Here is a 17,409-nt window from a genome sequence, read left to right as displayed (position 1 = left end):
GGAGAACGCTCTGTCTTCATGAAACTAAAATTGCCAGAGGGATCACAGAGCAAGATGTTGAAACATCTTTGCAGCCAAACCCTGTCCTCAGAAATGCTCTCAGCAACCTGCAGCTCCCACAGATACCAACATATGCTCCCCCAGCTCTTCCAGAAAACATTATGCATCCATCAGGTTCTCTTGTTGTTTTAACTTCAGGGAACCGTACAGAAGACCAATGGTTTTTGGATGAAAGCCAGAGAAAGGCCAAAATGCCAACAACTGCGTGAAATCTATAATTTCATGCTGTGTTAAACTCCCTGGCTGCCCTTACAGCACTTCTCTTCTGCAAAAATTATTTACTAGCAAATGTGGGTTTTTTTGTTGGATTGCAAAAGTATTTTCATTTGTAGGAGACATACAGAGAAGAATTAAAGAAATAAAGGAGCTGATAAGCACCAAATATGTAGCTTATTTTGCAGATTTATTTATATGAGATAGTATCAATGGTTTCTTGTCAAACATTAAACGTAACGCTAGAAGTTGCAGTTTATTCATGCAATGCAGTGTTATACAAGCACTGTAAGTGACTGATCTCAAATCACTATCAAAACACTGAAGCACTGTGTGATGATTACTCAGTGAAAATAAATAATTACGACATTTCTATTAAAAATAGCATTGTACAAATCTTTATTTTTTAATCACCTTAACATTGTAGTTAGTTTGCTCTCCAGCCCCTATTAAAATATACAGAGGTAATTCTGATGAGCGTATGTTTAATGTTACATCCTGAAAACCCCAAATTCTGTCTTCTTCGTAGGTGCATTTAATGCTGCACTGAGACTGAGGCCCAAAACCAGTCTTGTGTCAGCTGGATCAATAATTCCGTCATCCCATAATCTAGGGGGAAAAAAAAAAAATAATTAAAGGAAATTAACATATACAGCAGGTTTTCAAGCACATGAAACTGAAAATAGTTATACTAAAGGGAGTGGACTAAAGAGCTAAATTGTAGTTGAAACCACTGAGTTAATTCACCTTAACCATCAATACAATAGACTAGTGTGTATTACTCCGTGGAATTTGTTTTCTAGAACAAAGTATAAATTTTGGATAAATGAAGAACGTCAGGTCTACATATTTTAAATGAGATTCTTCATACTTATTTTTAGTATGAAGTCATCACCTTAGAGAAAAGAGACCCTCTTTGTTTTTTAATATTCACATGGAAAACGACCTTTTGTCAATGACTTATCTTCTTCTATTAAGAATGCCAGTATTTTAAGGATTATGTCACATCATCATTTCCATTATTCAGGTTAGTTCAGCTGCCAGATGAGGATGATACAAGTGTTTATTCTTTCATCATTAAAAGAGCCAGAGTAAATTTCAAGTATTTCCAGTATTCGTTGTATTTATTTTTCCTTAAGTCCAAACAACTGTAAGATAATACCCTCCTTAATCCAGCCCTAGACAATTAAATTATGAATGAACAATTACCAAATTCCCAAGTCCCCAAAATCACAAACACTTGTAAATACTCTCTTTGGTATTATCCAAAAATTAAAGTACTTGTGGCATCAGTTCTCAATGACAGCTCTATCCTACCCAAAATAAAATCCATGTCAAAACCCCCAGCAGGCCACAAAACTGTAAATACTGTATAACTACTACCTCCCCCGCAAGATATTTAAACAAGATACCACACTGCTCATTGCAACCCAGTCTCGCTTACATAAGCATGCATTTTAATCAGGGTCTGCAAAACATATGCACAGTATCTGGTTAAGACAGTGATGCTCCTCCTCCATCCCATCTTTTCCTAGGGAGACTTATTTTGCATTCTTTTTTGAACTTACTTCAGTGTTGGCTAATGTTTAATTATTCGTCTGTGGAAAATTTAAAAATACAAGAAAGGCTCAATGAATACAGAGCTAAGACTGACTCTACCAAAAGAAAACATAGCCATTCCTTTCTAACTGAAGTTTCCAGCTGCAAATTTCCAGCTGCAAAATTTCCTACTGTTTGAAGATCAATTGAAAAAAATCTGTTAGACAGGAAACGATGTATTTTGCACTCTTCCCTCAATACTAAATGTGCCAACCTCACCCCCAAAAGAAAGAGGACCGCAAGCTGTACATAAATACATGCTGATAAGCTCAAGGCAGCAGCAAACACTTCTGAGTGTTTTCCACCTTTGCTTTATTTTGCCATTTGCTGTGAAAGTAATATTCATCAAGTCAGATACAAATACTGAGAAATTGACAATGCATGCTTTTTATTTTACAACAATTGCATGTATCTAGGATGCACAAAGTGGAATTGTAATAAAGGACACCTGTAACAAGATGAGGCACAAGGGATCAGACTCAGCTTAGGAGCCTGTTTCCAGCTAGCAGAGAGAGAAGAAGAAAGATACCCAACTCAGAAAGAACGTTCTACTATAAATACATCTTATAATGGTGCAGCTCCCCAAGCAGAGGAGACTGCTACCCTAAACAGGGCACAAGAGTGAAGCTGAAGTACAAAAGGAGAAACAGGTTTGGAAAAGGGAAGACACTGCTGTTAATTGGGCAACATTACCCTGTTGCTTTTTTGGGACTGAAAACAAAAGCTTGATTAAAGAAATTTTACACCACAGTAGCTGTGGCACTCACTGACCTGGCTGACAGGTCCCAACCAGTATAGAAAGAAGTCTGGAAAAAAAAGAACTTCTTTCAATGGAAAAAAAAATGCTATAAATCCAAATAACAAATATAAGGAAACTGTAGCTCTATCTAATCTATTCTCATTTTAGGATTCTCAGTGAGTATCTCCTTTCTAGTGGGCTAGTAAACTGTGCATTGGAATATTCTAACAGCCATGCTTGTGTCTGCATGGAATTGGTACTAACAGCAAATTCTGTTGCAGAAGACACACAAGAATTGCCTGTATCATATTCTGGATAAAGTGCACGGTATAAGCTCTTCCAGTCTGGTTCCTGTGAATAACTCCTTTCCTAATTGTAGCTTTAAATTGCAAGTAGTAACTCATTAAAATATTCTGGCATATTTTAACAATACTCCCTTGAAAAGAGACTTTGAAAAGTCTTTGCTTCTTACCACACAGCAAAAACAATTAGAAGCTTTTTTGTTCAAAATAACCAAAGGACCTCAAGAGTTTTTTGAATTCTCTTGTTCTTCCCCAAGATAGTGGTTATACCCGTTCATATAGTGTGACAGAATGGCCAAGATAGAATCTTTCCTATACTTTCAACATCATGAAGTATGCATTACCAAAGTTTAATGCATGTGCTTTTCTTTCCTCCTTCTTGCATTTTAGATCTTGATTTACTTTTGATGAATATAGTCAGATTAATCCGCCAGAAGGATGGAGAGGATCCCTATTAATAGTGAAAAGCAAAGTAGTTTTGTGAGGTCAAATCAACCACAATCCCTTTGTTTTCTTAGGACTGTGAAAAAAACAACTGTAAGAACAATCTCAAATACAGTAATTTCTATTTTTAAGCAAATTTGGTATTTTTGACTGTTACAGCTTCGTTTGCTCTGCATATCAACTTTTTTTAATTAACAGTTGCAATTAACTTTTTTATTTATGAAACACATTGAAACTGAATGAAGGAATTAATACTTCTTAAAAGCGTTTAATAAGTCTGCTAAGGGCCTGGGGAGGGCAGGGATGAACTGAATCAAAAAGAACCACCAACTTAATGCGGTACCTTCCAAGCTGCAACTTCATAGTGACTGTAATAAACGCTTCCAAACATGAAGCACATTTTAATGGCAGATTTGGTTTTTGGTAACAACACAATAAACTTATATTGACAACCACAAAGATTTTATGTTGCATGGAAGTCAAGCTGCTTTCATATGGTCATCCCTGGCTTCTGCTTCTCTTTGTTTAATGAAAACTACATCCTCTACTGGGATGTAACATTAATAATTAAACTATCTATTAAAACCCCATTGCTAGAACATGAGTCACAACTACATTCATAAAATATTTGTAACCGAGACACTGTGAGTAAAAGAAATGAAGTCCCCAAAAGTAAAATGCTCATGTAATTTGTTAAGATGCAAACCGCTGCAGTTCTTTTAGAAACCTGTAAGCAGATTAATATAACTCATTAAAAAGGGTGCTGCCTAATGACTCCCGTTAATTAAGACTGCTCACTGTGAAAGGTTCTAATCAAATAATTGATTAAAGTTTGATTAGAAAATACAACTGCAGGGAACAATATTGACATCCTGTACATATAACAAGTTATAACTTATAAGCAAAATTATGTAAGCAGAGTAAATAGGGAAATTTGCTTGTATTTTAACATCATTAGGGCATTTTCCTTCCCTCTCACTATTACTGCTGAAAGCATTATTCAAAGCCTAACGACATCAACTGGAAGAGTCACACCAATCTCAATGCACATTAGGGGTGAGGCAGACTGCTCCCCATATCTTAGCAAGAGGACAGAGGGACCTGTCCAAAGGATCAGAGGGACGGAGCCTCCAAACTGGCTGCGCCCAAGCAGCAATACAGACAGCATTTTTTCTGCCCATCTATCATTCTTTCCCCTCAGTAATGGAAAGCTGTTTGTTGGGAGTTTTCTTGTTGCTCTTTTTGGTGGAGGGATCTAGTTAGCATCTGACAAAACCAAGGCTATCCAGATTCAGTTTCAATACAGCACCCTGACGTTTCATTGACGGTCAGCTGTTTTTTCTACCATGCTTGGGACCAGACAGGAAGCATTCTTTAGAACAAAGGGAACAGGTTACTTCTTCTCCCTGACCTATGGTTGCCAATAAGCAGCTGCTGATGTTGGCTGACAAATGGGTTTGCTCCAAGGTACAAGGTGGCTAAATCCCTCCCCCAGGTACATTACTTGCTGCAAAAACTGTAATCCTACTTCATCTCATTGTTTCTGCTTGGGCAGCCTACTCCACAGTAATGAAAACTTTTGAGCTATTGGTCTGAGATCTTGCTTAGGAATTAGCAGTAAATGACAAGCAAGGTACACATGCGATAATATTGGCAGGAAGGCAGGAAATCAGGACAGAAAACATAACAATATCTACCGATATACCCAATTATCTCTACAAGACAGCAGAGAGCAATTAAGAGCTCCTAGACAATGCAGACTGTACCTACATGAATTGAAGAGAGAGAGAAACCAGCCCAGACTGTCTTGACCTGAGCCAGTCACACACTGTTCTCACAAGCACTCCTCAGTGAAAAGGGGCATTTCAGTTTCATTGCTTTTAGCCAGATGAACCTCAGCGGGATTTCAGCTCTGACATTTGACTTCATGTCTCAGCTGGGCTTATTAGCTTGAGTGCAGCATCACATGAACCCAACCACATGCAACCCAGACCCATGCTAGTTCTCAGCCAGCTCACATCTGTGCACATTGTTTCCCTTCCAAGCTACAGGCACAATAAGAAGTACGTAACTATCCTGCTTTTTTAAATGAAGGACCAGACATGTAGCATTAAGAGCACTTCCTAACCCCTAGGCTAGGCAAACTTAGGCTATTTACTGAGGTGCCTTCTGGATTTGCAACCTAACTTCACAAAATGGCCACATATTCTGGAAGCATGAACTGGTAAAAGTTGCTCAGCAGAGAGCACAAAGCTGGTGTTAAATACTCCAGTTTCCTGTCTAAAAACCACTGGACAATATTAAAAATTTAGAATGTGATTTTAATTCTAACCTTTATCTTACATGTAAAACCACTTTCTTGCAGATTAGTAACTTACTGTTGTAAATATTGACAATGGTCTGTTGTTTTTTGGGAGAGAACAAGTTTTTATATTGCTAATATATTGAATACATTGAATGTTAAATCCAATTATTTTCAATCATGAGTACAAAGAGACTATGTCTGTGTTTCCAGTGAACATATAAAAAAGCAAATGTAAAAAAAAAAATCAAACCATTCATCTTCTCCTCCCTCGCAGGGATTAATTTTAAATACAGACAGTTTGACTCACTTTTTTAATGATGTTGTATCACTGGAAAATTCTTCTCCTTAAAATCCAGTTATAAAAGATGACAAATGTGTTTTCATTTTTGCCTCAGGGCACAAGGTTTTGTGACACAGGTACTAGGCTTGATCTTTAAGGGGTACTAAAAGAGCACAGTAGTTTTTAACAGCTGACACCATCTCTCAATTTGGGGAAAACCCTATGAAATTTAAATCGATTAAAAAGATTTAAAAAAAAAAAATCAAAACTAGTGTGCCACCAGAAAGTCCATGTCCATAACAACTCAGGATTTCACAAAAGTATCCTCATTGATTATATGTAGAAACCCCAATAAACTGTAACTTAGTAGCAGTGAGGGTTGTACACATGCATGAAACCTCAGGAAGTTGACAGTATCTATGACTCTCTGCAATACTACCACACAGGCCTCTGCCAGAAGCAGAGACCAAACCCAGGAGCAGAGTCCAAACAGTAACCAGACCAAACTCCTCCCTAAATCCATGACCCACATGCTATACGACTGCACCACTGAAATCTGCCTAGATGACACCACAAACCCTGTGCTACATATCCTACTGAGAATACTTATCCCATCACAGCACCAGCCAGGGCAAAATGGCAAGAGTTTCCATTTGATGAGGGCACTCATTTGATTAAACATTAAAATGAATATGGATCCCCCAGGTACGATTAATTCAGTTAAGTTCATTCCACTATCCCAACAGAAAACGGAGTAAAAGCTACCATTAATTTTATATCTTCCTTCAGATAACCATGAACAATGCATAAAGGAGCTCACTGATGCTATGCTGCTGCTGTTGCTGCTGTATCAAATTTGTCATACATGAGATTAAGCAGGTATCAAGTTAGACAAAAAGGCCCCAAACTCCTTCTCTTATTGGCATCTCTATGACATTGCAGAGCATCTTGCACCCACCTGTTCACATAATTTCTGCCCACGATGCCCACATCAAAATTTATCATAACCCAACCACTCTGTACTCAGTTTGTTTCCAGACTTTCCAGCTTGCAGGTAAGAAAATCATCAGTAATTCTAATTCAGCTACACAAACACATACACACAGCAGACTCCACAGTTGTACGAGACTAATATTCTTCCTGCAAAATGAGAAGCCACAGAGGCACAGTAAAGCCCCGTTATTATATGCAACCCTCTATCATCATTAGCAGCCAAGAGCCTGTGGAGAATTAGCTTTTGGATACCACAAACAGAAAAATGTGCAGGAAGATTAGTACAGACAGGATGAAACTAAGGTAGAGTAACAATCAGAGGCCAAGAAAGCCTCCAAGCTAGTTTCCAGAGGTAACACTCCAGGATGCCACCTTGCTTCATTAGCCTAACTAGTTCCTGGGCATTTACTAATATTCCATTAACCTGAGCACAAAATGCTGCAAAGCACTTCTCATCGAATATGCACCCATCAGCTAATGCTCTATCCAAATTGCTATCATCAAATACAGTCACCTACCAAGATCATGACCTGAGATTTGCAAATGGCTTCAGGTCTTCCTGAAACTTCTCCTTTACCACTGGCCTCTTCTACTTGCAGAATCCCACTAAAATGAATCCTTCCTAACACACATGCAGCCACTCATTATACTGTTCAGTGGGCTTTAGAAAGGTAACCAGATACTACATGGGGGAGAATGATATAAAACTTATCCAGAATAAAATACAAAGAATATAAACTCCATGCTACCGTATCATTACTTACAGAATCAGCAGAATAATTCCTGCAAGTGCATGCCTTCTTCTGACACTGTACATACTACCAAAGTCTCAGAGACAAGGCAGAGAAAACATTGATTTGAAACTTGTTGATTACAAAATCCTGCACATCAAACACAATCTTTGTTCCAGATTGCTCTGTTCTGCTGTTCTTCAACACCAAGATTTAGACGTTATTGTTACGTCCTGTGATTACAATTAAGTTTTGGAAAAGTCATTTATATGTTACCTTGCACTGGAATAATACGGGTTTCCTTCCTCCTCGAACCTCCTAATGATTGGCTCCTTCAAAGCTGCTTCATCTGCCTCAGATAACTAAAAAAACCAGGCAAATAAACACAGATAAGATACTCTTTAATATTTTCTTCCATGATGACAGTAGAGCTTTATATACAGCATCAAACTCAAAGAAACTGATTAAATGGTCTCCCCGAAGTTTTTCCCCCTTTTTACACACAATTATCAATTTAGTATATTTGACAATGAAATTAAAATACCCATTTTCAAAACGGGTGGGTGGGAAAAGGAGAGAAAATATACTTAGCTGAGTATAAGAATAATTGGGGATTAGCACCTGAAAAATTACTGATGCCACTGTACTGAATAAACCCTGTTCTGAGTTGCCTTTGGCAAGATTTTTTAATAAAACAAGTCTGTGCTATTCTAACACTGGGTTTCTCTATGATCCAGGGTGGTCACCATTATAATTCACAAAATTTTCAAGTTTCTAACACATTTTACTAACATTAACTATAATTATGTTTCTCAAACTTCTTTCTGGGTATGATCCTGTCCATCTTAGGGATTTGGGAAATTAAGACAGAGAGAGATGAGGGTGAATATATTCTATCCACAGAAAGCCCAAGTAAAATGTAGAAAAAAGAACTGTTGAGATAACATGTACACACCACTTCATTATTCTGAATAACTACTCATGATAAATACAAGCAATTTTAAGACATCACAGTAAAGGCACCAGTACAAACATAAACCATGTAATTTAAAAAACTCAGCAAAGAGTGTACAGAGAAACTAGAAAAGATTATTAAAGAAAATACCACTAATTTTCAATTAAAATGTTGAAATGAGTCAAAACCTTTTCCAAACCTCTACAGACTTTTGCTGTTACAAGTTTCATAATTCTCAGGTCACTGAATAATTCGAAGATCAGCTTTCTATAAAACTGCCTACTTCAAAAATAATTGGAAAGACACTTTGTTCTCACATATTCCTACTCATACTCCCAAACCAGGGAGGATCCCTGGCTGCTCATCTTGGGCAGAACTAATAATCTGGTGCACAAAATACGAAAAGAAGATGATATGAGAAATATTCCTCTTTTTAAGCAAAGACAAGAAATGTCATGAATGATATTCACATTTAGAAGATATAAACAATAACATTTCATAAATGCTTCATGTTTGTCAATGCACGTGTCACTGGGAGAATGATAGTTCATTGGTGTCTCACTCTGTAACATCCTTTCCTAGCTAATAAAGTGAGCAACTCCAGTGAAAGAGTAAATGATAATGACATTACTGCAAATGAAAGAAGTACCTGTTTTCCCTCCCTTGCTTTTTGGTCCTTAGCTATTGTAGCTAGAACAGTTGCAGCTTGTTCCCCTCCCATCACCGATATGCGAGCATTTGGCCACACGTAAAGAAATCTCGGACTGAAAAAGACCATATTAAATATTAAAATAAGACATTGCCTTATTTCCTAGTAAAGAACTATTTCTCACTCAGCTAAGAATTCATTTCTATGCATGAGAATCTTACAATGTATTGGTTTTTAAAGAATGCAAATTAATGTACTTCAATGCTTGCAGCATTATGTTTGAAAATGCGAAAATTCTGCTCATTTCCTATATTCAAGCACCTTAAAAATTTATTTCTCTCTTTCTTGAATCTCTTCATCTCACACCCCCCCCAGGAATTTTTCTCTTTAAAAATATCACCAACAACTTCAATAGTATCAGGGACCTTGAAAAATGAAAAAAACATTTATGTGAGTCATGTCCAAAGGGTCAAAAAAAAAAATCCTTAGGGGTTCTGCAAACATTACTCATAAAAACAGGCTCATCAAAGTGAATAAGGATTTTTTACACAAGCTGGTACTCTTCATATGAATGCAGATTGAACGACCAGCCCATACTGCCTAATGATTGTTAAAGGACTGTTCAATTTTTCCCCCAAGAGCTAAAATGGGAGAAAAGCATATCAGCACGTTTACATGTTAGAAGATCTCCTCCATCACCTAATTCAAGGTTAAACATGAGCCTATCAATCTCAACAGGTTTGTCAGGCTGTTATTTACTTATAACCATATTCACTGAGAACTGGTTTGTTTTCCAAATAGCACAACTTCTGCAAGAGTTTAGACAGTTTTTCAGAACGGTACTTCACGGTTACATTCTCTCAACTTAGTCTTGTCTCCTGTCATAATTTGAAGTAACACTTACCTATATGCTCTTCCACACATCCCATAGTTTCCAGCTCCGTAAGAACCACCGATAATCACTGTTATTTTAGGTACATTGGCACAAGCTACCGCAGTTACCATCTTGGCACCATCTTTTGCTATCCCTCCAGCTTCATATTCTCTACCAACCATGAAACCTAAAGAATTACGACATCAAAAAAAGGCTCGCTAACTTTATATTACTATACTGTGCTATATGTCATACTATCTGCTTTTTAGCACATGCAGAAAAAACTGAAGAACAAATCATAAGGCAAGGCCTTCACCAGCTGCTGACAGGCTGATTTCAGAAAAGGCTGGAGATATAAGTACAACAATGCACAGAAGATGCTGTCTAAAAGTCATAGCCTCAACAGTTAACAGCTAAGACTACAACATAGTGAAACTTCAAAATATTGAGCTTATTCACCTGTAATATTCTGCAAAAACACAAGGGGAATATTTCTCTGGCAACACAACTGGATAAAATGTGTACCCTGTGGAGAGGAAAGGGAGAAAAAAAAAAAGTAAGCCATTAATGTTGTATTAGTGAAGATACCACTACCAGCACTCTGAAGTCTGTGACAAGTCTCCTTCCACTGAAGTCCACGGGAGTATTTGCATCATGAAGTGCTGTACTACTTCTGCTTCATCCGAAGTCAACTGCAAAACATGCATTCACTCTAGCAGAAGTAAGAATATGCCAAAAATGTGTGAGACCAAGGGTAAAGCAGAAATAATATCCTTAAAAAGCATTACTGCTGATACTGAAAAGCTCAACTGTTTTGACTCAGCCAATGTGTAGTTAAACCACAGACAGCTTCACAGTGTGGCATCTGACACTGAGTTTTGTAAGACTGTCATGGAAATTAAGACAGCCAGTCAGAAAAAAAATACATCCCCATTTCCTGTACAAAAGAAAATTATTCTCTGAGACTGGGAAAGGCCCACATACACTATTTGCTCATGGCCCTGCCAATTGCTGTAACACTCTTTCCTTTTTCTCAGGGCAGATGCCCTCTCCCGATTTTTGAGGAAAAGACCATTTTCCTAGCAAATATACAAATAGTACATTCCAAGCTTCTGTTTCAACTAGAAATAATCTAAATCAATAAAGTTCCTCAGCTTATTTACACACTGCTGGTAAAAAAAAAAAAAGGTACATAGCCCAGTAACTGAAAAAAACTAACTTCTTCACAATACAAAACCAGCAAAATTTATGAAAAGAAAACAAAAAAGAGAGAAAAATCATAAAGCATAATCTTCAGCTAGCTTTTTCAGAGAAGCACTCGAAAAGCATAGTGATATTATGGGAAAAAGATGTGTCACAACTCATTACAAAAATGGAAAAGAAAAAAAGGCATATTGTTAGATTATGATGCTTACAGAAGCAACATCATCAACAAAGGTCTCTCTAGAAGTGAAACAAGTGAAACTAGCCCATCTCCTCTTACAGTACTGATATGCCAGCAGAAGTCAGCAGAGGAAGATTCCTTACATTTTTTCATTGGTAGGAAAAAAGTTGCAGCCCTAAATTATCAGAACAATACCGAAAGTATTAGAAATACTGAAAGAGTTATTTTCAATTTGGAAATTACTGTGTTAAACAAATACTAGCCAAAACCAATGTCACTTACTGCAGAGCTCCAAGTTGAAAGTATTCCTACAGTACATGAAACTCAATTTCGTTTATTATTTTATTAAAGCAACAAATCAAGTAAAATTACTTCCTTTCTCCAAATATCTCATCAAGGCTTCCTTTTTCCTATAGATTTTTAATACTGATTTCCTCACCATTAGTTTGAGGAGCCTGCTAGAACAAAACTACCATATATAATGGCTATTACAAAAAATTCAACTGACAGTAGTTTCCTGAAGAAATAAAGAACTAAACTAAACAACACAGAACAAGGTAAGTAACCACTTTGCCCAGAAACTCTTTATCACCACCAGTCCCCCAAGCCCAATCTGTAAAGCACTGTTAACTGTAATGCAATCACAATATTCCATCAAAGATGGCCTTTAATTCACAAAACAGGTATTTTAGTTCACAGATTTTATGAGACTGCACATGTTTTCACTCATTAGTCTAAGCCAGGAGCTGCCGCAGCAAAGTATGAAAATTAAATCTCTGGTAAACCAATGAACTGAGTAGTGGAATGCAGGTTTGAAATTTTCCAGTTATTACAAAAACAATGACATGATGTATTGTAGTACTTCACAGTTTAGAGGTTAGGAATTATAACTAATAGGGTATTTTATGCAATCAGCATGGACTTTTCTTGTACTTGCTGTAAGTTTCAGGATATACTATTTCAACTGTGTTGCAGTCATACAAATTCAAATGCTGTTTTTCTAACTGTATTTCCCTATTGACCTATTCACTTCATATCAGGAAAATCTACAGAACACTTTCTAAAATATGGTCAATTATTTTTACGGCTTATTAAGCTATTCCATGTTTACATGAAAAACGTGGATGCAGTCCACTTTCATTATTTAAAAAAGTTCCTCATTTCAAAACCAAGTTGTCCACCAGCAGCTTTGTTTCTCAATGACAAAGAAGCCAATAATCTATTTATTTACCTTTTTTGCTGATTCTGAGAAAAGAACTCCATTGTTTCCAATAATTCCTACTGGATAACCAAATATTCTTGCGAATCCTGAAGGAGAAAGATAAGTTTGTAAAATCTTCACATATATTTATTCTCCCACAGCGTATAAGGGTAAAACTTTCTCTTGGTAACAGAAACTGCCATTCTTTTGAAGAAAAATGTTATTAAAAATATCAATGGGTGAGCCAAACAGAATGAATCCAATCTATAAAACCAGTGGGAACATGTACAGAATAATTATATTTCTAAATACCTGTAATTAAAGTATCCCCATACAAGGCTTTGAATTCATCAAATTTACTTCCGTCTACAATTCTAGCAATGACCTTAAGAAAAAAGAGAAAAATAAAATGAAATTCCTAATCCTTAATAGTTTTTAATATGTTTAGAAAGAAAGATCATGCTAACATATAACTTAAAATAAATGCTTTCCATTTAGAGAACGTCAAGCAGCCCACCATATAAATAGTCTGGATGGCAGGCAAAGCCCATTTACTTTTTAAAGTGTGATTTATCTACATGTTTACAAAAAATGGAATTTCAAGATTAAGAATATTCTAACCGAACAGTTTAATTTATACAGGAACAAAGTTTTCCTGATTAGTTAAATTTCAAAGAAAAACTGCTACCTCTGGTTATATTAAACATTAATCAATAGACTCACATTTATAAAGAGAAAAACATATACAGCCATGAGTCACTTTCTCAGAGAGAAGTTTATTTTCAGCTTTGCTTAAGTTTGTGACGTGCAAAAATAATGAAGGTCTGCTCTGAGGTTTCTCTGAGATGCAAAGCAGCCATTTTATATAAATATAGATCCACTGCTAGCAAGACATTTGCCAGAAGATATTTATTTCAATTTTAAAAGAACATAAATCCAAGCTATTACAACTTTCGAGAGTGTAGTGTAAGTGAGAATCAATGAAAGTCTTCATCTTTTTTTCCCTTAACACAAAGCAAATCCTAGTAATTTCTGACAAAAGATTTCACGAAAGGTACATACTAAGACTCTTCCTAAAATAAATACTTGGTTGGTAGTGAAAAAGGCTCTGAATATGGGACCTATGCAAAATATGAGAAAGGATGTGGTCTCGGATGAAGGTACCGAGGCAAATAATTACACTAGACCTGCAGTAGAGTACAATAGTCTCCATATGTGGTTGGGAGAGCACTGAATTGTTTGGGGTGCTTACACTCCATAATTTTTTAAATATTTGATCTTTACTTTCACAGGATTAACAGAAAAAGAACGCTATCGCATCATTCGGCAAGTCTATAGAATGCTTTGCCAATGCAAAGTTCCCTATTTTCTGTCAGCTTTTTCAGAATGTTATCAATCTCTCATCCTTGCTCATTCTTCTTAAAAGTATAACCAAAAAGCATTATATTTTCAACATGTCATAGCATGGATCTGCTGGACGAAAATATAAAAAAATACATTAAAAGATTTTATGAAATTTAAATATTCACTATATACACCAAATCAGATTTCTGTAGACAAACCATGATGATATAAAGAGTGATTTCCTGCAAGAAAACTGAGTGCATGCATGTATGGGCATGCGGATCTTGCATTTGTATTCATACCTCTTTGACATCAAAGTTTCTTTTTAGCTTGTCGCCAACTATTCCATATATTTCATCAGCAGGAAATAAAGGCTCTTCTGATGGTTCTATAGTCACCTGTAGCAATTTAACAAATCAATTTACACAACAAAGAAATTATTAGTCCACATTATGACTTAAAAAAACAAACAACAATTATTTTGCCAACTGCTTTGAGCACAGTATTCTCTTCATCAACCACATCAAAATGCCTGTACTGGCTTGTCTTCATTTTGCGTAAAGATCAAGTTTCTCAAACTGAAGGTTGATAACACTTTCTCACTTACTGTTACCTTTGTTTCTACTCCTGCGTATACCTCCATACGTGCTCCACTTCTTCCATGTTATCAAAAATTAAGCATGCCCTCCCATTGCTTACCCTCCCCCTGTGCCCTATTAGGCAGGTAGTACTCTGAAAGAGCAGTGAAGATTTTTGCCATGCAACTGAATACAACATCTTGCCTTCCTTCAGCTGCTGAGCTTTAATCTTCAATTCACCCTCTGGTGTCTCCTGCCAAAATAACTTAAGGCAATTCCTCCCCCATATGCTATCCATCCTGTCTTCTACAAAGAATTTTTAAATCAATACAATACAATGACATGATTTAGGTCTATCCCCTCAGTTTTATACCTTTCATTAATAATCATAGAAAATGTGTATTCAAAAAGATGCTTTAGCAGGTATCCAATTTTAAGTCTATGGGAATGATCATGTGGGCTTAAAATTAAATTAAGCACCTTGCAAGACCGCGTTAATCTTAAAGCGTAATTCTGTGATTCTGAAGCACTGTTCTGGTTGCTTCACTCCTGCATGTAATCCCAGTGATTTTACTGGGAATAATGCAGCAGGAATGTAATTGCAGAACTGAAACATTAGAGAAATCTTTAAGGACAAGAACCATAATTTCCATTTTCAAAGTGTCTAAAGTCAGAGACAAAAAATGTGTTGTATAAATCAGACGAAGAAAAGCATTCCTAATTTAAACAATGCAATGTTTTCAGATTCTATACACTTACGTCTACTTTCTTTTGGAGATTTAAGCTTCTTACAGCTTTTCTTGCTAGATGAAGTGCATGATTGTCATCCAAAGCATAATGATCTGTTACACCAGATTTTCTGTACATAAGTAACAATAGCAATATGAAGACTTAAAAAAAAAAAATCTGACAATGAAAATTTGAAGTTTTAAAAAATTTTAAGACTTTAAAAGTTTTATATTTATCTTTAAAATATAGATGCCACAATACAGCTCCCCATGTTTTGTTATGGAGTTTATTTACTTTCAAAATAAAACCCATGCCTGAACTTTTTTTTGAAACAGTACATCTGAGTTATCAGACACGACATAGAATAGCAACTCTATGAAGTAAAAAATCTAAATGACAATATAAAAGATGACAAACATTGTTCAAATGAAATTAAAATTCATTTGAAATAATAAAGAAAACATGTTTACAGAAATGTTATGAACTGCCCTTAAAAATAATTATTCTCTTCAGTAAACTGAATTAAAATTAAGTACAGTAATACTTAACCTATTGTACAGTAATACCTAACTTTGTTTACTATTCTTTTCATTTTAGAACTAGAAAGTGCGTAGAATTCTTTGTTTTGATAACAAGTATTCCCTTACAAAAACACAAGCTATTTTCATCTTGTTTGTAACAGGTTCTAACTGACAGTAAGAAAGACACAATCTGCAAAATATGTTCTCTTTCTCAGTGTGTATTATTCTATTAACACTCAGTATTAAACAGTACAGAAAAGTCTTCCATATTATGCGTGATGCTGCAGTACAATAGACACAAAAGTATTTTAAAGTAGTAAATGAAAGAAACAAGATCCTAACTAGAGTAACTTAAGGTAACTATGCTACTCTAGCAATAAAATGATTCATCAGCACCAAATAAGGACACAGAAGATCTTAATTTTCAAGATCTAAATCTAGTTTAAAAAAGATCTACATATAAATTAAAAAAATAAAATAAAATATACCCTACTAAAGTCTAAAGGATGGAAGAAATTAACTCTGGGAAAATATTTCTTTAAACCTGCAGTGAAGATCTGCCCCTCCAAGATCCTCTGCTGATACCTCTTCACCTGTTGCTGCTTTAACCTACCACAAGAAAAGGAAAATGAGCTTTAGAGTTGACACTTGTCTTGCATTAATGTTTATACTGGCTTAATTATAGCAATAAGAGATCTTCACAAAATGCTTCTTCATTAATAACATTTCCTCAGTTACTCTCCCTCAGAGCATATAAAATGTGACAACACAGAGTCTTGTCAAAATTATTTAATTTCTCTGACTTTGTATCCTTATTCTAGCATTAATATGTAGTTTTTATTGAGAAAGATTCTCCACTTACTGTTGTATTTATTGCTGTGTCCATTATTAGTGTGAGTATACTTACACACCCTTTAGATATATGAACATGCATTTTCACAAAAAATTTTTTAGCCCTTAACAAGCAATTTCAAACATGATACTTTCCTGCATTGTTTCAAACAAACAATACCTCAGTTGAAATTTAGCATTCTTTGACTTTGCTTTCTCTATACAAACTCTTCTTCCATGAATTTTAACTTATTTAAATATTATCCATAAAACAATCATTAGGAGTTTTTATTTTCTAAATCTTCCATTAAACACACAATAATTTAGTAAGAATAATTTTCTTTAAAAAAGCATATTAATGGCATAAAACTGTTTGGATCAAGTATGACGTCTCCATAAAAATACCTGGAATGCACAATCTAAATCCTAGATCTGTCAAATCTTAGACCTGACAGGGTAATTCGAGAGTGAGTGCACTCCTCCTTAAAACAAAGCAGTATCATTTACTGCATGGTAAAAAACCAAACTTCTTGATGCATTTCTACTCTACCGTAAGTCCTTTGAAAAGGATTCCTTGCAAGCTGGTGAAACCATTATTCATCACGCACGGAGAGTACAGAGGTAGTGTAAGAGACAAGGGAAGAGAAAACTATCATCACTTCTAAAACAGATTTCAG

The 17,409-nt window shown here is 35.7% G+C and overlaps 1 protein-coding gene across 1 annotated transcript in view; it reads right to left on the bottom strand.

Annotated features, from left to right (window-relative positions):
- Positions 1-444: 444 nt before the first annotated feature.
- Positions 445-17,409, bottom strand: part of MCCC2 (methylcrotonyl-CoA carboxylase subunit 2) — a 39,290-nt gene continuing 22,325 nt past the window's right edge. Inside the window, exons 8-17 of the mRNA XM_076362019.1 lie at positions 16,446-16,510; positions 15,411-15,510; positions 14,376-14,471; positions 13,042-13,114; positions 12,760-12,836; positions 10,604-10,670; positions 10,175-10,331; positions 9,271-9,385; positions 7,943-8,028; positions 445-882 (exon numbers count right to left, since the gene is read on the bottom strand). Of these exons, the coding sequence (XP_076218134.1) occupies positions 765-882; positions 7,943-8,028; positions 9,271-9,385; positions 10,175-10,331; positions 10,604-10,670; positions 12,760-12,836; positions 13,042-13,114; positions 14,376-14,471; positions 15,411-15,510; positions 16,446-16,510 (954 nt within the window). The 3' untranslated portion in view covers positions 445-764. The remainder of the gene's footprint in view (positions 883-7,942; positions 8,029-9,270; positions 9,386-10,174; positions 10,332-10,603; positions 10,671-12,759; positions 12,837-13,041; positions 13,115-14,375; positions 14,472-15,410; positions 15,511-16,445; positions 16,511-17,409) is intronic.

Source organism: Aptenodytes patagonicus, chromosome Z (genome assembly GCF_965638725.1).
Source record: "Aptenodytes patagonicus chromosome Z, bAptPat1.pri.cur, whole genome shotgun sequence".
Lineage (NCBI taxonomy): Eukaryota > Metazoa > Chordata > Aves > Sphenisciformes > Spheniscidae > Aptenodytes > Aptenodytes patagonicus.
Note: the sequence above shows the minus strand (reverse complement) of the source record. Positions and strands in the feature narration are given on the sequence as shown.